Source organism: Saccostrea echinata, unplaced genomic scaffold (assembly GCF_033153115.1).
Source record: "Saccostrea echinata isolate AGI-Se365-2 ecotype Australia unplaced genomic scaffold, CSIRO_AGI_Sech_v1 ptg000001l, whole genome shotgun sequence".
In the NCBI taxonomy this organism is placed as follows: Eukaryota; Metazoa; Mollusca; class Bivalvia; order Ostreida; family Ostreidae; genus Saccostrea; species Saccostrea echinata.
Window position 1 is genome coordinate 44268370 of NW_026889750.1, and position 21687 is coordinate 44290056.

Sequence of the window (21687 nt, forward strand, 5' to 3'; positions counted from 1 at the left end):
CGCATGGAGAATTTAAGATAACGATCTCTGCACTCTGTGATCTGTTTTGTTTTTCCCGACACATTTAAATTTCTACGTAGACAAGAGTTTTTATCAGCCAATGAGCGCTGCCAGCAGAGGGCTCTTTACATTACTGGTCACCTGTCTGTGTATTGCGCATATCAGACAGGCAAGCCAGTCTAGTTTCGGCACGTCGATTTACCCAAATGGAAACCCAAAGGGACCCAAATGAAATCAAATCGACCCAAATGGAAAGCAAATGGAATATTAAATATATATTATCGTATTATAAAGTTATTAATTATTTAAAATGATGAAAATATCGAACTTACAAATGGAGAATATAAATTATTCATTTCTAATATTATATTTTAAAATACGAATTAATTTTCTATGGTATTCTATACATCTGCAAAATTATTGGGGGTGTGCGGCGCCTCCCCTGTGCCCCCCCCGGTTCCTACGGCCACTAAATAAACTTTAATATGAAATACTTCAATTTGTATTCAATGATATGCAAAAGTTACAAATAGAAAAAAAATTAATTCGTATTTTAAAATACAATATTAGAAATTAATAATTAATATTCTCCATTTGCAAGTTTATTATGTTCATTAAATAAGTAACAACATGAAAATACAATGATATATATTTAATATTCCATTTGGGTCCATTTGATTTCCATTTGGGTCCATTTAGGTTTCCATTTAGGGTCCATTTGGGTAAATCGACGCACCCGGAATGTTTTGATGCATGACGGGAAATTCGTTGACAACAAAACAGCAATGGACGCTTTCTACGCACTTCTGTGTATTTAGTGATAAAAGAAATTAATTACTGTAAAATCTGTACGGTATGTCATGATAGGAACATTTTCACGGTTCTCAGTGTAAAGAAGAATGTCTGTAGATAAAATCCACCCAGTTGAATCCGGCCTGGATTATTTCGACGATGAGGAGTTGGAGAATCTTTACACATGGATTGACAGCATCCCTCTCTCCAGACCAAAGAAAAACGTAGCAAGAGATTTTGCTGATGGAGGTATATTTGATAAAATAGTATTCTAAATGTACTCTTTGATAAGTGCAAATTATTGTCAGTTGAAATTTGTTTCAGGTGCTTCTTTCATACATGAAATATAATGTTTTTCCTTTTTGATAGGTTGGGAAAACTACTTAACAATGACACTATATCTTATGCAGATTATTTTCATATAATAACCAAAAAGAATAATATGTTGACGGTGCGACAGTTGGGGCGAGCACAGCTGTTCACTTAATTTTAATAGATCTGCCTCTTCAAACCGCATAAGACATTTGGAACATCTAGACTGTGACGTCACATGACGTTGTATGTTTACTTCGCTGCATTTCCATAAACGAATTTTAAAAAGTGCAAAACTTTAACAAAGAACGTTTAATCTACTATCCGTGTGCAATATCCATTAAATCAAATTGATTTTATTTTTTTGTGAATTTTTAATTGTTGTTACCATGAGAACATAGTTTGTGGCGAGATGCAATAAGCGTTGCATTGTGGGTCCAGAGGTTACTGCGAAAAAAAATTCATTTGGATGAATGTGCACGGTCCGAATTTTCTCTTCGCCCAGACATTGTCATTAGAGCTCGCAGGGCGGGCGGCGCCGCTTGCTGCGCTCGCTATAATATCTTGATGTTGCGATCATTTGGGTGAACACAGATGTGTTGGATAGTCTACCTATTCACTTTTAACTTAAATCCACCTCTTCAAACTGCAGAAGATATTTGGAAGGTCTAGACTGTGACATCACATGAGGTCATAAATATTATAGTTGCAGATTCCCATAACAAAGTCTGATATGTGCAATTTTTTAACAAAGAATGTGGATTCAACCATCTGTCTGCATTATTAATCTATGAAAACAAGGTTAGCTTACTATTTTTTTTATTGGTATACTTTTGATTGGTTACTGTAAGTATTGACGTTTCAAAGGGTGCCATATGCGATTTATTGGATCAATGTACAGACAGTCCAAATTTTGTTTTTACCCAGGCATTGCTTAAGAGCTCGCAGTGACGAGTGGTGCTTCGTGCTGCTTGCTATAATGATATATAGTATATACCCAAAAAGACTATATTTATATAAAGAGATCTCCATATAGCCTTCTCATGTCATATGAGAGATGCTTTTATGAAAAAATGGGGGGGGGGGGTTAGTTGTAATCTGCAGCTTGTTTTATTATATGTTATTTTAAAAATTATACAGAAAATAAAAAAAAAATAATAACACCCTGAAGAAATCAGATTTACATTACAGAAAATACTCAAATAATTAGGTAAAATGAGTTTTGCAGAACATAGTTAATGTCATGACTATCAAGCTATCCTGAAGGGGGATGAAAGGGTCTGAATCACCCTTATCACCACCTTCAATGTTTGGATCTGCTTTACATTTTTATTGTGTTATTTAAATACCATACAAAATTACTATAATTATGTAGTATTTTGTAACTGTGGTTGAAAAAATGTGATTGTTTGTATATATTAAGACTTATTTACCCTAAAAATATTTTGGCCTATGAGAGATATGTATATGGTATAGACTAAAAACAGTAGTCAGATAGTAGTGATAACTGAAATCAAAGTATTTCAAACTTTTGACGCACAAGAATAAATAAAAATATTTATGGGTTGAACTGGTGATTGTACTGTAGTGTTGGTGGCTGAGATAGTCCAGAATTTCTTCCCTCAGCTGGTGCAAATGCACAACTACACCCCAGCGAATGCTACCAATCAAAAGAAGGAAAACTGGCTCGTCCTCAACAGGTACAAAAAGGTCACTCTCTGCCTATGTGGTTTTTGGTGCTGTAGTTCACTTAACGTCACCTGGAGAACTCAGTTTATTGACAAAACACTTAATTAAGTTCTGTTATTTCTGGACTAACACTTGTTTTATTATGAAAATCAATCTTTTAATTGAAATCTTTGCGGTTACTGTTATTTGGAAATTTTCATCACCTTCTTATTTCCATGCTGTTTGTCCTCATTTTGAACTCATACATTCTGAATGCATGAATTCATTCATATTAAATTGAACTAATTTAACAGAGGTCTTAATTTGAGCAGAATCAAGAGAGGATAAAAATTCCCAGAATACAGTAACTGATATATCCAGGTGATTCCCTTTGTAGTGCTCAGCTGTTAGTGTCTATATTAATGTAAATATGTCAATGATTCATTTACACCTATACTGTTAAATGTCCCTTAGTTCTGGTTATAGTAGTCATCCTTTACTGTACAATTAAGTTCTGATAGATTTGTAATTTTGTATTAATCATTAATTTAACTTGATTGATTTTTTTCTGCTGACATTATTTTTTTTCTTGAAACTATATGTAAATAGTTTAATACTGCTAGTAAGCCTGTTTTTTTTTTGTTACTGTGTTTGAATGTGCATGTGCTTTTCCCAGCATCATCTGTTTGAAATCAATTTATAAAAGCAAGATAATGTACCTTGATGTATGACATGTTTCCATTAAGTATAGGAAAAGGGGGGGGGAGGGGGGGGGGACCCAGACTATAGCCAAGTGTAGTGAAGCAAATAAATTATGTACCTAGTACCACTTCAGTGTAGACTATATAACTAGCTATGTTTGTAATGTGTATAGCTCCTAGCTGTCAGTCTAGAATATCAAGTCAGTTTGAGTGGTGCATGTGGAAAAAAAAGAAAAAGAAGGAACTTCATTCAGCATGATGGTCCTTAACTATAAACCATTTAGCTGGATAATGGTGGTATATAAATTTGGAGTGAGCTTTATTTTGTAATAATTGAGACTCCTTAAAGTGGCAATATGTGATTCTTTAAGTTTCACTCAATACTTAAAGTAACAAATCCCCACTCAACAATATGTACAGTTGATATTAATCTAATCAAATTTTCATACTTGTCTGCTCACATACTTGCAATCTGTTTTTAAAGAGTTTATAATTGTTTTTACACCTGTTGGCAACTACATACAATTTAACTGTAGTATGAGTTAGTATTGTTTCAGTAGTTGCTGATTATCAACAAGATGTGTTTGTGAAACACTGATGCCCCCGTATGGCAACTTACAGCGAAGGTTAAACTTTCTCAAATGCAAATCAAATATGTTGGTACCCAAAGTAAGGTCTTGTCCCGAGGAATAAACCTGTGAAATATGAAAGCCCTAGCAGCAACCATTGAAAAGATAGGAAAAGGTTAAAGTTTTTAAAAGTAAGTCAAACATCAGGGTCAAGGTCAAATGGTCAAAATTAATGGAGTCCAAGGAAAGGCCTTATCACAAGAAATATACATGTGAAATATGAAAGTCCTATCACCAACCATTCAAAAGATTTGGCCAAGGTTAAAGTTTTTCAAAAGTAGGTCAAACTCCCAAGTTCAAGTTCAAAGGGCTATAATTGTTGGTATCCAAAGGAAGGTCTTCTCACAAGAAATACACAAGTGAAATATGAAAGCTCTAAAACCAATTGTTCAAAGTTATGGTCAAGGTTAAAGTTTTCCAAAAGTAGGTCAAACTCCAAGCTTCAGGTCAAAGGTTCAGTGTTGTTGGTATCTAAAGGAAGGTCTTGTCACGAGGATTACATTTGTGAAGTATGAAGATTACATTGGTGAAGTATGAAAGCCCTGGCACCAACAGTCCAAAAGTTATGGCCAAGGTTAAAGTTTTGCAAAAGTATGTCAAACTCCTAGGTCAAGGTCAAAGGACCAAAGTTGCTGGTATCCAAAGGAAGGTTTTGTCACAAGGATTACATATGTGAAGTATGAAAGCCTTTACACCAACCATTTAAAAGTTATGGCCAAGGTTAAAGTTGGATAAAATTTTGTAAAACTGGGTCAGATTCCAAGGTCAAGGTCAAAAGGTCAAACATGATGGTACCCAAGGAAAGGACTTGTCACAAGGAATACACAGTAATTTGAAATATGAAAGCCATAGCTCAAACCAATAAAAAGTTATGAGCAGTGTTAAAGTTTTTGCAGACAAACAGCTAGACAGACAGACAGATGGACGGACAGGGCTAAAACTATATACCCCCAAATCTTTGATACGGGGGCGTAAAAAATAATTGCTGAAACAGCACTTCAGCGCAATCAATAGAAAATTTTAAACATTGATATTGCTAAATATTTTAGAAATATTCCTTTGAACTAATTTGGTTTTTCATTTAGCATTACCAAGGGATGTTACTCTATTTCTCATGCAGATGGCAAACAAACTAGAAGTTGATCCTGCAGATTTGTAGGAGTACCAAAAAGAGTACCGGTACTTAAAATGTTCTAAGCCATACTGTAAAACAAAAAAACTTCAAAGGTCTTCATCAGAGCCTTGAGTTTTGGGTATATAGGACTTGTCTGTCTGTAAATATCTGCAGGTTTACAAATATTATGCTGGTCATTACTTAATTCAACACAATGGGATCTACCTGTAAATTACACTTTGTATTTAAGGTAAAGGTCTGGAAGCATCAGTACAAGTTGAGGTCATACTCAGATATCCATAGGCTGCTAATCTAAATGGATTAGTATTTTATTCATTTAACATTTTGATTTCAGGTCAGTCATGTGGCATGTATGTGGCAGACTCACTGTGACAGTGTTATGTCTGAAACTATATATATATATATATATATATATATATATATATATATATATATATATATATATATATATATATATATATATATCATTTGCTGGAGATTGTTAGCAATATGTGCTTTACTTTTTGCTTAATTACTTTCAGTACTGGTTTCTGAGATAATGTATCATAAATTCCCCCACCTGGTGCAGAAACACAACTATAGCACGGCCAATTCCACTTCAAAAAAGATGGAGAATTGGTTATATATGAACAGGTAACAGCAGGAAACCCAGATTTAACCTTGGTTGTTTGATTCCCCATTACCCACAGAACAGTTTCCTTCCTAAATACAAACCATTAGATAGAATACCACCCTCCCTATACATGTACAAACAGAACAGTTTCCTTCCTAAATACAAACCATTAGATATAATACCACCCTCCCTATACATGTACAAATAGAACAGATCCCTTCCTAAGTACAAACCATTAGATAGAACATCACCCTCCCTATACAAACAGAGCAGTTCTCTTCCTAAATACAAACCATTAGATAGAACATCACCCTCCCTATACATGTACAAACAGAAGAGTTCCCTTCCTAAATACAAACCATTAGAACACCACCCTTCCTATACAAAGAGAGCAGTTCCCTTCCTAAATACAAACCATTAGATAGAACATCACCCTCCCTATACAGACAGAGCAGTTCCCTTCCTAAATACAAACCATTAGATAGAACATCACCCTCCCTATACAAACAGAGCAGTTCCCTTCCTAAATACAAACCATTAGATAGAACATCACCCTCCCTATACATGTACAAACAGAAGAGTTCCCTTCCTAAATACAAACCGTTAGAACACCACCCTTCCTATACAAAGAGAGCAGTTCCCTTCCTAAATACAAACCATTAGATAGAACATCACCCTCCCTATACAAACAGAGCAGTTCCCTTCCTAAATACAAACCATTAGATAGAACATCACCCTCCCTATACAAACAGAGCAGTTCCCTTCCTAAATACAAACCATTAGATAGAACATCACCGTCCCTATACATGTACAAACAGAAGAGTTCCCTTCCTAAATACAAACCGTTAGAACACCACCCTTCCTATACAAAGAGAGCAGTTCCCTTCCTAAATACAAACCATTAGATAGAATACCACCCTCCCTATACATGTACAAACAGAAGAGTTCCCTTCCTAAACAGAAACTGTTAGAACACCACCCTTTCTATACAAACAGAGCAGTTTCCTTCCTAAATACAGACCATTAGATAAAACATCACCCTCCCTATACATGTACAAACAGAAGAGTTCCCTTCCTAAATACAAACCGTTAGAACACACCCTCCCTATACAAACCGAACACCACCCTTCTCTTCTACTCTCTGAATATATTTAAAAATAACAGTTTAATTTGTCAAAGATTGATAGATTGCAAATTCTCTTGACATTTGAAATTAAATCTGTACGACTTGAATTTAAACATGTATATACAAGTACAAGTTAGTAAACAGAAACCATCATTAGAATTGTTAATTTATCTCCTTGTTTAAAGCATGCATTACTGTGGGCATGGTGGAAAAAAGAATAGTTTGTAAAATTTTATTAACTTTTTTTTTTACATTGACAAACCACTTCTCATTCCAAAGTCTGAGATTAATGTTATGGAGTGTCTATATCCAAAAGTATGAAAAGTTAAGGTCATTACATAACATAATCAAGTTTTACTACTTCATTGAAATTGTGTATTAAATTGAAGTCACTGTTTGTTCATTTCAATGCCTTTTAAATCGAGCCAACACATGGAAGAGTTGTTCATTAATATCACTTTGATTTTAACTAAAATAGACAATGCATTAAATGCCCATCATTTTATAAGCTAGCCTAGTTGTATCTCAATATCAAAAAGTTAATACAGTTATCTTGTGACTGAAATAAGGATAATTCTGAAATATAATACAGAACCCATTACTGAGTCCTCACAGATTAAATTTAAGATTAGATAAGTATCATAAAGTGTTTTCCCTAAGAACCGGCTATCGGCCAAATTGACTGCATCAATTGATAAAAATGCCGCTTTGAAATAAAAAAAACAACAAAATTTAATTGTTGTAAGGTCCACAGAGATTTGTCATGAACTTCAATCCATAGCCTATTACAATTGATCTCTAAGCCTCACTTTGAAATAAATTAAGGGAATTAAAACACTGTGATATATTCTTATATATAGTGAATTTCTCTGATTTCTATATTTTCACTTAAGGCAGTTATGTTAGTCAAAGGAGTTCATTGTTAAATACATGTGCTTTAAAATAATAATTTCAGTGAAAGTGTAAATGGTAATGATCCTTTTATAAAACTAAAGTCCAAATAGCTTTATCTCACTTCTATTCTCAATGACCATGTAGTGTAGGGTTGCACTGCAAAAATTCAGTCTACAGTAATCCAGTCTTTGCTGGCTAGGCTGTGAGATATATTTATAAGCCTTTTATTGAGTCCTCTCAGACTAAGCTGTGAAATATATTTATTGAGTCCTCTTAGACAAGGCTGTGAAATATATTGAGTCCTCTCAGACTAGGCCGTGAAATATATTTATTGAGTCCTCTCAGACTAGGCTGTGAAATATATTTATTGAGTCCTCTTAGACTTGGCCGTGAAATATATTTATTGAGTCCGCTCAGACTAGATTGTGAAATATATTTATTGAGTCCTCTCAGACTAGACTGTGAAATATATTTATTGAGTCCTTTCAGACTAGGCTGTGAAATATATTTATTGAGTCCTCTCGGAAAAGGCTGAGAGATTTATTAACACAAGAACCTTTTTTTGAGTCCTCTCAGACTAAGTTGTGAGATATATAGGAGCCTTTGATTGAGTCCTCACAGACTAAGAATAGTTGCCTGTTGATGAGACCTTGCCGCCTTGCCTGTAGGATATAAATAAGGAGCCTGTTACCAAGTCATCATGAATTAGGCTAGAATATAAAGCAAGATTGAGTGTTATGTAAACAAAACTTTTAGCCTGCATATCCTAGACCTTGACATCCAACTACCTATGTATGCTATTAAAGCTAATACTAGTATTTCTCCCCTTGATAATTATCTCATTGCTGCATGTATTTATTTATCCTTTCTTTTCTGTAATTTGCATGTTTCCTTTCTTCACTTTTTGGTTGGCTATGTAATATTACTTTAGAATAATAACATGGTATGTAACATTCTGTGGTCAAATGTATTCAGCTGAACTATTTTTTAATTTGAGAAAAGAAATGTGATTTAACAGATTTTTCAAGATAATATATTAAAGAATCATTTACCTATTTAAATTTATAAATATTAAACATTTCTGTGATCATTTTTTTTTTAATATAAATGTTTTTTTTTAAAAAGCATTGTTTATTGCTACAGAAAAGTGTTTAAAAAACTGAACTTTGAACTCTCGGATGCCCTTATTCGGGATTTAGTGAATGCCAAGCCAGGAACCATTGAGTTACTTTTAAGAATGCTGAAACGGAAAATTGAAATGGCAGAGTGGGAAATGAAGAGAAACCCTCCACAGCGGCATGCTGGAGGTAGGAGAAATGAAAGTGATCAGCCTGAGGCGGACCAAAATATAGGTATGTGTAAAATGGGGCAACTTAACTGCAATGTTGGCTTATGTAAATATTAACATTAGAACATTTATTAAATATAACATTGACTTGGTATTTATGATTAGTATGATCATAGGATACTTCATTGTACTGTAATTACTATGAGGGAGTAACTGCGGAAAAATATAATGGCAGAATGTTCAATTCCTCGTCTCGGATCCATTATAAAGCTATTTGAATAGAACTGTAAGATTATAGAAAATAATGAATTCAACCTTTGAAAGATTATATTAGAAAAAATTGCCAAAACAAAACAAAGTTAAGAAAATGCAGAAGTGATTGTACATAAAATATTAGTTTAATATCAGTCAACAATGCAGGTTTTAAGTATACATATTAATGCTCTCTGATCAGAACAAAGCTTCTGTCTAAATCTGGATACATCTCAAATGTTAATGTTCTAAAGTATGAATATGTCAAATTTTTAAATAACAAGAATTATGCATTACAATAATTTTTTATACATCATTTTAAAAATCTTGCTATATCTCCATGGTCTCATGGAAAAATAATCGTTAATAATAAACAAAAGTTATCTTGTATTTTCTCAAGGTCTAGCCTCAAAGAAACATTTCTTTCTCCAAAGTAAAACCTTTACACTTTGAAGCACATGCAGTGTTTGGGATAATGCGTACACTACAGAGTGCAGTGTGCCTTAGGTTACAGAAACTCACTTTTCTTAAGCCTATAAGTTTGATCTGTATGTGGTATTTAGTTGTAAGCCTGTCATTTTGACCATCCACTGAAGTTTCAAGTTTTAAAATTTAGCCCAAGTGGAACTTCATATAAGAAAATCAGAATGACTGAATTATAATCAAATAATCATTTTTAGATAACAAGAATTGTGCATTACAATAATTAGTCTGACTGGTTTTTTGCTTACATGAGATGAATGCAAATTTATGTGAGCTTTTCTGATCAAAATTTGTACGTTGTCTGTTGTGTTTGTTGTTGTCATAGATTTTTTTTACAAGTTCATCTTTTTCTTCAGAACCACAAGCCAATTTCAATTAAACTTAGAAAAGAGGATCCTTGGGTAAAGAGGACAAATTTGTTCAAATAAAAGACTATACCCTCTTTTAAGAAGAGATAATTAAAATAAGTAAAAATAGGGTGGGGTCATTTAAAAATCTTCTTCTCAAGAACAGTGGGGCCAGAAAAGATGAAACTCAAGTGAAAGCTTCCTAACATAGATTTGAATTTAATTGCTTAAATCGTGATCCCCCAGGGGAAGGGTGGGGCTGCTATGATTGATCAAAGATGTACATGAGTATATATAGGAAAAATCTTAAGAAATATTCTCATCAAGAACAACAAAGCAATGATCAGTTGTATTTCTATGGAAGGTAGCATTCACAGGCAGTGAGGATTCAAGTTTGTTTAAATCATGACCCTTGGGGATAAGATGTGGCCACAGTTTTATATAGGAAAACAAAAAAAATCTGTTAAAACCTTTTCCCAGGAATAGCAAAGTCATGATTAGTCATATTTATAATAATCTGCTGAAGGGCCATGGTTACTGTAAACCAACTTTTATTCGCGACGACTTTATTTCGCGATTTACCAGGGGTAAACTAGTTCGCGACGATTAATTTTCGCGATCAAGCCTTTTTTGGATCTGTTGTTAATGGAAAGAGAGACTTTAAGGACCGGTTCGCTGCGAGAAATATTCGTGATGACGAGGCTCTCGCGAACCTTGCGAAGATTTCTCGCATGCGAATAAAAGTTGGTTTACAGTACTCGGGTGAGTGTTGTGGCGCATGGACCTCTTTAGTTTGTTGGTGATAGAAGCATTATCCATTCCTCTTACATCTTCAAGTATTCTTCAATACCTTTAAAAAAACTTTACAATTTTTCTGTCTCTTAGCATATACTGTATAGTGGGAAAAATAGCAATGTTAATTATAATATTTATTATATCCTTGCATTCAGTAAAGTTCCAAATTCAGTCAACAGTGAAAATATGCAAGTCATTATATATACAGTGAAGACAATTTTCATTTGTGCAAATTCAGACACTTGCAATTATAGGTGTCAAAAGAAATATGTAAAGTGAAAGTTGTATATTGGCAAATTTAAACCCCTATACAGAAAGTTTTCTTGGTCATGCTAATTTCCTTTACCTCAAAAGCTGTTTTAGTGGTGGATCCAAAGGAAAGAGGGGCAACCTATCAGGCACCAACCTTTTTTTCCTCACTTCTTGGTGAAACCTTCATTTGAAATATATATTATTATTGCACTTTATTATACTGTATAATGAATTAGATATCTTTGTAATGGCATTTTCTATACATTTCAAGAGTATACATTGTAGATATCAAAGCTTGTATCAGTACATGATAGTTTGGTAGTAATGTATAAATGTAACATAAATAGTTAATAATCATCTAAATTTGTATTGATATTTGGTGTCATACTCCACAATCTGAACATGTAAGAACAAATACAGTTTATCATGACGTATAAAATGCTGTACCTGATTGAATGGATGAACTTATCTATGATTTGTAGGATCCCCTGGGCGGAGTCGGAAGGGAGTGAGTCCTACTAGAGGAGGAGGAGGGTAAGTGCATGAACAATCCACATTTCTACATTAATGAACTTCTCCCTCCAACAATTTACCTTGTTCAAATCCACCACATTCTCACAATTTTCTGCCTCCTGACACTGCTAACATATACTTGTTGAATATATGCCAATTTGAAACACTGGATTTAAGTATGCATGAGTACCATCACTACATGTACATGTATTACCTGTAATAAGACAAAATAACTTATTTATGCCCTGTTCACACGGAGTGTTTAATTCGCAGTAAATTAATGCGAAATAAAATAATGCGAATTAAACTAATGCGAATAAAATTGTTTTCAGACGACAGCAAATGCGAAGTAAACTATAATGCGAATTAAAATTTTATTTCTACAGTAAGGCTATTCAGTAAAGCTATTATGACGTCATTTACAAATCACGTCACATATGCAGAGCAGATCCATTTGACATAATGTCGTAGTGACTGTGAGTGTATATACTTTAGTGATTAACATAATTTTCCTCTATATTTCACTCAAAAATAGCACAGATACCTATATCTGACCACCGATATGTGGCATGTAACTTAGTTAATTCTGCCATTACTCATGCGTCAGAATTTAATTCGAATTAGCTTCGCTTAGTGTTCACACTGAGGTTAATGTGCAGTAAACTAATTCGAATTGAACTGATTTGCATTGAATTCTCTGTGTGAACGCGGTTCAAATTTAATTCACAGTAACTTACGTTTAATTCGAATTAAATTCTTTGTGTGAACAAGGGCATTATATCTGAAAAATTTTACATTTTAGTAAAGGTGAACCAAATGCTTCAGTAAGCTTTTTTTTATCAATTTTTGTTTAGTTCACCGTAACACTTTTTTAAAAATATTTGGTGGGATGGGGTGGGGGTTGTTGTTGTTGAAGGTAAATCAGACACCAAACTTTATTTAGAATAGCTTCTTTTATGAGGAATTCAAGATAAGTCAATCTTTTTTTCTTTTCAGGGTCAGATAATACAAAAATAATGAAAAAGGGCATGTCACTTAAAAAATCATACTTATTTTCAAAAACCTCTTTGTAAAGATTAGTATTATTATTCTTGGGAAAGAATCATGGGCAACTGTAACTAGGATATTTAATTCTGTAATATGACTGATCTCCTACTTTAAAAAAAACAGTTTATATATATATATATATATATATATATATATATATATTTAATGTTTTTACTTGTCTTGATTTCTTTTTTTTTTTACTCCATTAGACATTAGACAACACCTATTTAATTCGGCAAGAAAAAAATGAAGCAATTTCGTTTCAGTTTAGTATTCTTTGTTAAAAGTCTGTTTTATTTTTCAAATTCGAAAAAATTTTTTTTTTTCTTTAGATCATACATGTAGTTACTGACTCCTGATTACATGTAACAGGAAGCCAGGTTAAGTGAGCAGTGTGACCTATTGACCTTTTGTAATGTTCACAACACAGATTGATATATATTTTTTAAACATGAATATTAGTGTTGAATATTCTTTATAGATTAATTTTTTACAGGTTTGAAAAAGGTTTGAAAAAAAACATCTATTTTATTTAATTTTTATAATGGTTTTAATTGACAAATGTTTATTGTTTTATGTATTTCAAGATACTTATTTGACGATCATCATCATGATCATGATTATTGGTGAGAATTTCACAAAAATAGCATTAACTTGAGATAAACTGTAACCTACTTTCTCTAGGACTCAGAAAGTGGCACTTATTAATCATGTTGGATTACATGAACTGATGGGGTATAGGTTTCATGTTTGTTGTCAATGCATGCTCTCTTGAGTGACACTAAGAAAGAAGGATAATTAAGCATGAAATTAACTTTATAGAAAATTGATCTACTGAGTATATGCGTTAACATAGTGTGGTGATTTACAGGTATTTTAAACGGCATGCTGATAGCAAGGAAGTTGTAACACTTGATAAGCTATTAAGGTATCAGCCAGGGAGATCTTCTGTGTCCTTGTCTTTCCTATAAAATAGATGATGCAGTGTTTCTAGCACATGGTCTTACTCAGTGTTTTATATGTATCTTGTATGTAATATCTATAATTGTCTATTTCTTTTTATGCAGTATGTGATTTTTTTTTACTTCTGCTAAGCAGTATATACTCTCTTTGTAAACATAACTTCTATTTGGAATCTATTTGCTTAAAAGGACATCAAAGAAACTTTCCTGCTGATGTATCTTTCATCAATCAGATAAATACTTTGTCTTTAAACATCTATTCATAGATATTGTAATCATATTCTGTAGCAGTTGAATGACTTATTAAAGCAAAATATATGCATGCATACAAGTACATATTTTACCAAATTTTGGATCATATACAATGCATATGTAGAATATAATTAGGAGGTAATTGTGTAACTGGTTAAGGTGTTTTTTAATGTTTTTTTTCTTCCAAGTTACATTTGTTGGTGTGATGGATTGGATTTTGCTTTATTGCATTGGTGTTAATGTTGTGGCTTTATTATGTGAGTGACTTTATATTGTTAGCTTCTTAAAAAATCATATTGAAGACCTGACCAACTGCTTTGTTTGTGATAGAATTGTTAATAATTACAGGCCTAGCAACTATACAGAGAAGCCTAAACAAAGAAGAATCCCAGCACATTTAACTGAGGCAAACTCTGTACCTAGGCTTCTGTTTGAGGATAAGGTCCAGGAATGTCTTGCCAAAGATGAAACCATAGAGGTAGGGAATTATTATTACACCCCCGCTCCGAAGGAGAGTGGGGTATACTGTTTTACCCTTGTGTGTCTGTCTGTCCGTCTGTCTGTCTTCTCAGCAACTACTCATCGCAGATGCTTGAAATTTTAGCACACTCTTTGTTTAGGCATGCCATATGTTGGGATTCATTTTTGTACGATTCCGATGTCAACTTCCTGTTTATCCGTGCATCTGTCCGTACCATACATAACAAAGTTTGGTCGCAGTTTTCTCAGCAACTACTCATCGCAGATGCTTGAAATTTTAGCACACACTTTGTTTAGGCTTGCCATATGTTGGGATTCATTTTTGTATGAATCCGATGTCAACTTCCTGTTAATCTGTGCGTCTGTCCGTACCATACATAACAAGTTTTGGTCACAGTTTTCTCAGCAACTGCTCATCACAGATGCTTGAAATTTTAGCACACCCTTTGTTTAAGAATGCCATATGTCGGGATTCATTTTTGTAAAGATCCAATGTCCACTTCCTGATTATCACTGTGTCTGTCCATAACTGAACTTGTATATTCACATCAGAGCAGGGGTATTATTAGTGAGCATTGGCTCACAGACTTCTTGTTTTTTTTTTTAAAGTTCCCAGCTCTCTTAGGTAGTTAAAAGCAAATTTAAAAAAAGGGGTTAAATATGTAGACCATGAAAGAAGAGAGAAAAGCTTAAAATGTAAAATTATTGTCAAAAGAAATTGTCAATATTAAAGATACATCAATGGTCAGTCATAACTTGCAAGGCATACGGATAAATGAAATATATCAAGGGATATTGGCAGATATTATCTGTAATAGTACATGTAAGACAATCAGATTGTAAGGTTTACAGGTAACAGGTGGTAGGAATATAGTCAGAGATAAAGCATATATTGTTAAGATGAGAAATGTGATATACATAGCTAGTAAATTTTATATTTATGTTATATGGCAATTTATACTATAAATCAAAATAGAGTATAACATTCATATTCAACAGTTTTTGAAAGCAAAGGTCCGTCGTTTGGAACGTCTCATTCAATTGAAAGATGTTCGCATCGATGATCTTCAGAATCGAGTGGAGTCCATGCGTCCAACGGGGAACCTAAAGCGGTGAAAATAGACATTGACCGGGTCAAGGCTGACAAAACAGAAGTATACTCTATCACTGTTTACACAAAATTGTGATAAATGGACTTTGGACAGAACAAAAGGATATTTTTACTCAAATGATTTGACTAACCTTTTAACAAGGGAGTTAATTTGTACCTTAATCAAAATTACTACTGAATTTATTTTTTTTTAATTTAAGTCATATTTTAACTATAAATGGTTGTTATTTTAAAGAATGAATTTTCTCATATACTAAGTATGATCCCTCTTGCTGTTTGCTTAAAATTCACATTTTTTGGAATTGGATTGTCAATTTAATAGGGTACACTTCTTTTATTCTTGTAGAAATTATGAAGAGCTTGGTAGTTTTCCAATTTTAACGTAATACGCTGGAATATTTAAGGGAACAGTAGTTGAATACAGTGGGTTTTTTTTTTTTTTTTTTTTTTTTTTAAATGTATTGTTGTTCACTGAAATGTAGTGCATTTCCTTTGTTCTTATTTCATTATAAATCAGGGATAAATATATAAACTTGTAATAGAAGGTTATTTTTATTAAAAGTTCAGCCATATTTGCAGAAACTTTGCCAAAAGACTTTTTCAGATTATTATTCTTTCTAAATTTACGAATTGTTTTAAGAGGCAGTCCACCGAAAAACCAGGCAATGGGTGGCACATCGCATGTCATGGATTTTAATTATTTTTTGCATGGAGACTTATTAAAGCAAGTGTTTACACATGACAACATTAAAAAAAAAATTAGTGCTCCACTAGTCCTATTTTTGGTAAATGCTTAATTTTAAGTGCAAAAAGGTCAACATTAGGGTAAAAAAAATTACTACGTTTTTATTTTGTTTTATATGTAACAGATACTCAAAAGCTGGATGTGTCGATGAATATTATTTATAGCATAGACTCTTATCTTTTATTTTATTAATGAATAAGACTCCAATTTATACTTCTTTAGAAAAAATTTTATGGTCCAAATTTGAGTTAAGCAAGTAACTTTTTGAATTCAGTATCCAATTTTCATTACGTTATAAAACCCAATACATTACAAGGACAGATTTTTTTTCTTATGTTATTATGAATACAAAGTACAAACTTTTGAATCACTCAATAAAATCAGTGGGAACAGGTATATTGAAAGAAATAAAAGGAGTCAAATTTACCTTTTTTTTTTTTTTTTTTAATAATTTTCCCAAATGAAACCGATCCCGACCGGAATTATATAAAGAAAAAAATACTATAATTGTAATGTTAAATTTGGCTCTTTTGTTGTAATATGAGTAAAAACTTTCTTGATTTATTTTTTTTAACATGTTATATAGGTGGCAGGTGCCTTTAGTTTGATAAATTTGTTAATTTTGCATTATTTTCGATCGGATCGGGATCGGTTTTTACTGTAAATTTAGAAACATTTCCTAAAGGATGACTGCACTTAAGGATATGCGAAATTTGCGACAAAATAAACTTTCAAAACAAGCATTTTTCTTTTCATTGCAAGAATGGTCAACATCCAATCTACAACTTTATGTAATTACGTTTAATAAAAGTGTGTATTTACGAAGTTCGAATCTGTTTTCAAAGGCAGGGGTCATCACAATTTCTTGAATCTCCGTTCGATAATGAGGACGCCCACTTTTTTACTGACTTCATACATAGTCAGCGCATGTTTGTCTATTGTTCTACGTTTAACAGTAGTTGTATATTTGCATAAATAATAATGTGTCAAAAGGAGATTAATAGACAAACATGCGCTCATGGTTAAAAAGAGAAAAAACTGCTTCTTCTTACATTCGCTCTCTGTGTTGTAACCAAGGGTTGTGACATGTTGAATATTATAATTCACCACGTGATTTCCTACCTCAGGTAACTCTGTGAATACTAAATTCCGTCACGTGACTTGTAAGGTAGCATGTTTTGTGCTAACTAGGACATTGTGTTCGAACACGTTAAGTCATCTGGCATTGATAAAAAATCTGCTTTAATTACATGGACGTGATCATATTGTTAATTTCGCTTTGAAACCTTTGACAGTAGTGTATTTGTGCCATATAGAATGGAGATGGAGATGGGAAAGAGTGATCACATTCCTTATTTCAAACATGTCATTGTTATTTATCTAGTCTAATTTTAGACCCATTCTTACAATGTTGGCTCCACCTCTCATGCATATCTAATGTTCAATCAAGGGCAGGTAAGTGTAAATTCTCTATATTTGGAAAGCAGTAAGGACAAAAAACATTGAATCATTTTATTGTTTCACAGTCTAAAATCATTTTAAGATTTAAATTTGGTTCCAAATTGACAGGATTCTTTCATAAATATACAAAAGTGAATTAAGGTTTAGATATAAAAGCAACAGAAGCAACCGAAAAAGACCCAAAAACCGGCGTTAAGTGCAGTCATCCTTTGGCTCTTCATTTTAATTTATCAGAAAAATATGCTTGTCTTTTATTTCTTTTCAGTCAGTTAACTGTTTTTAAATGAGTGTAACCATAGATTCAAATTTATATATTATTTAAATTACTAATGTCTTTTACGTACATGAAGATTACATGTAAAACATCTGATTGAATTCTTAATAGATACTCGGTATTTAAAAAAAAGTATTTGTACATGCATTATGCAACAAATGAGAGCAGACAGCTTTCTAGCTTTATTATTTATCTTATTTCCAAGTAAAATTTCTTTTTTATTTCCTCAGGAATTAAAGAGTAAATTCTATCAGTGGCGAAATTAAACTTGCCTAAATACAGGAAATATTTTTATGTGTACAGTCTCGACTTTATCCAAGTTTTTCCTTACCTGTCATCTGTAAAGCCTTTTCCTCTTTTACAAAATTTGATTTTATATAAATAAGAAAATAAGTTCTTTCATATATAGTATCATTATTCAAGAGCCGATAAATCGCAAGCAAAAAGCGGGGGGGGGGGGGGGGGGGGGTCATGACATCATTATTTTTAAAAATTGGTTTCATGTACGTGAAAACATTTTAGAATTGGCCAACATAGTCACTTGTTTAAACTCCATATTAAATGTGAGTGTGTGATTGTTTCAATCGCCAAATTAAAAAATAAATAAGTAAAATAAAAAAAAAACCGAAATGTTTCACTAAACCATCTTCCGTTTTAGTGCCAAATTATAGTGGGGAGTTCAGAAGTAGTTTAACTCACTAAATATATTTTTATAACTTATTTTTCAGTTGTTTTTTTTTTTTCATTTTTAATCGTACTTCGGATTGTTTATTTTGATTTGACTGCATAGATAAATATATTTAAGTTTTTACAAATATCATGAAGTAAAACATTATACATTGTCAACTACGTAATGAATCTAGTAATCTGAATGCTCACTTGTATAATCATTATTTAAGTGAAATGGCATCTTCTACTAAGTGCGGATATCCAAACGAGGATAACTATCATTTTTTCTTAGAATGCCCTGCCTATAATAATCAGAGAATGATACTTCTTGACAGTCTTCAGAGTATAATAGATTTAGAAACCCTCTCTCCAGATCAAATTTTGAATAATTTGCTATTTGGTGATAGGCAATTGTCTGATAAAACTAACTGTTCAATTTTTGAAGCAGTCCAACTATACATCAAGTTTTCAAAGCGATTTTGATATTATTTCATATTTAAGTTTTAATATTAATTTCCTAATATTTTTGATATTTATACTTATTTCAAATCTCAGCATTTCCATGTATATATATTGTATTTTTTTTATATTTGTCTTTTGCATTTTCATTTTTTTCTTTATTATTATCCAGTGTTTTTGCTTGTTCCAGATTTATTTATTTGTTATTATCAATACTATTTTCTTTGCTTTATTTTTTTTTTTTTTTTTTTTTTTTAATTTCCTTGCATATTTGTCTTTTGCACTTCATTTGTTTACTTATTCTTTGCACTCTTTTATTTTTTCATTATATTGTATAGTGAGTATACATGCTAAGTAATAACTCTTGTGAATTTATTAATCTATCTCTCTTTTTTTCTCCTATTTCTGGTAAAAAAAAAAAAGAAATTAATGTAACTTATTATGAATTATTTCATCATGATTGTAAATCATTGTCAATTCTTAACATTTGTAACCTTGACCTTCTTGGAGAGGACTTATATAGGCCATGCCTGATGTCCAATCCAATTATGTAAACTGACTTTACATAATAAAATACTGATTAAATTAATTAAGTAAACATCTCAACTTCGTTGAATTAAGTGTTGCGTAAATCTAAAACATTCATCATTGATTCCCAATTTTATAAGAAATGTTCACGATAAACACTTCATTAATTATTTTTACGCATATCCTAGTAAATCAGTTAAAAAAATTAGTTCTCAGACATGTATAAAATTACTTATCAAAACGTCATCTAGCTGAGACGCCGCCCGTGTATAAAATACATTTTGATATTAAAATATTATTTAACATTTAGAATAATGCACTCTGAAGAGTAATTAAACAGAAAAAGAGAAATCATTTATTTAAAAATCTTTTTTACACTTTTACGCAAAGAATTTACAAACTTCTCTGGAAACTTGTAACTATTTCATTGTGACGCAATATTCGTCAGGTATATGACGTCACTGATACATCAATGGAAACGTGGATTCAACCTGAATAATAGAGCCAATTTTAATCTAAATATTACGTCTGGAGGCGAAAATGAATTATATTTTGAAAATAAATTATTTAGTTTTATGTTTAATTATTTTCTTTAGTGTATCGATTCTAAATATTTCACTAGGATTCCGATAAAAAGGTGTTGAGCAGATTTACCGATGCCACGGGAGATAACTCTTGCATCGCAAAATTTCATTAAAACGTCCTTATATTTTGCCAGAAAACTACTATCAAAAGTGTTTTTCCCACCGATTTTATTTTTTAAACAAAAAGTTGAAATATTTCTAGATTTAGTTAAGTGTGAATTATAGTCCTGTTAAAAATGTATTAGAAATTACAGTTCTTTGTTTCTGACCTACATTCAATGGTTTATATAGGGGCATTCAAAAACACAAAACACAAGGATATTTTACTAAATAAGCAATTATCAAACAAATCTTCAATTACATTATTCCTTTTGGGCTACACTGATATTGTTTTTAATAAAATATCAAATATTCCTCACATTCGATGTGCCACCTATTAATACAATACTGCCTGGTTTTTCGGTGGACTGCCTCTTAAGATATATCAAGTAGGGGAAATATTAAAGCCATGTCACTCATGAAGACAGTTCATAAAATATTGGCAAATCTAGTTTTGTAACCTTGATTAACATCCCTAATATCATGTCAAAATTGTATAATTTGTGAAAATTTCCAGTCATTTGGTATCAATATATCATAGATACCTGTCATTAGACGTACTGCATGCTTACATACCAAAGAAATTACCTGTTGTCCAGTTTTTGTGAAGTATGAAATTGTACAGACCATGTTTGAAATCCGTCCTCTAACATTCCATTGTTTCCGTCCTCCAGATACATATAGCTGATTGTTTTTTGTTTTTTGTTTCACTGCATGCACAAAGATGTATAATGTAGCTAATCAGAATTATATTGAGGAATAAATATTTATTGAACTGATTTATAATATTTCTTTTATAATTGATGTTTTGATGGCTTAATCCTATTTGAATGGAATTTAATCGCGGTTTTTTAATTGAATGTAAGTAGTTTAATTAGCATTTTAGAATCCCAAATTTGATGTAAGAAAAATATGATGCAGAATTTTAGAAATAAAGGTCCAGACTAAAATCTGCTCAAAAGCTAAGGATCGAACCTCCTGAAACGCAATAAAAAATATTTCTTTCTCTGAACTGGCCTGAACAGGCTTGCATAGTTTTGTCGTTTATTTGTATTATTTTTTTGTGCATTTGTGTATGAAATGTCCTCTTAAAGATTGTATTTTTCTTCCGAAACTGTCCTATACTGTATTCAGTCAAAAATGTTAAAAGACTTCTATCTTAACCTACTATAGAAGGGGAAAAGGAGGGATTTGTTAATGACTTTGTTTTAAAAAA

The 21687-nt window shown here is 32.1% G+C and overlaps 1 protein-coding gene across 3 annotated transcripts; it reads left to right on the forward strand.

Annotated features, from left to right (window-relative positions):
- The first annotated feature begins 765 nt into the window (after positions 1 to 765).
- On the forward strand, positions 766 to 16987 carry LOC133192339 (sperm flagellar protein 1-like). Of its 3 annotated transcripts, none has more exons than XM_061328366.1 (7): positions 766 to 1041; positions 2693 to 2804; positions 9014 to 9222; positions 11770 to 11821; positions 13719 to 13775; positions 14410 to 14539; positions 15541 to 16987. In XM_061328366.1, the coding sequence occupies exons 1-7, from the start codon at positions 900 to 902 to the stop codon at positions 15655 to 15657; spliced, it is 819 nt and encodes a 272-aa protein (XP_061184350.1). In that variant the 5' UTR covers positions 766 to 899; the 3' UTR covers positions 15658 to 16987. The 3 variants fall into 3 exon arrangements, with proteins under 3 accessions (XP_061184350.1, XP_061184344.1, XP_061184355.1); XM_061328360.1 differs by lacking the exon at positions 2693 to 2804 and adding an exon at positions 5759 to 5870 and having other exon boundaries at positions 773 to 1041; positions 15541 to 16828; XM_061328371.1 differs by lacking the exons at positions 2693 to 2804; positions 13719 to 13775 and adding an exon at positions 5759 to 5870 and having other exon boundaries at positions 774 to 1041; positions 15541 to 16825.
- The last annotated feature ends 4700 nt before the right edge of the window (positions 16988 to 21687 follow it).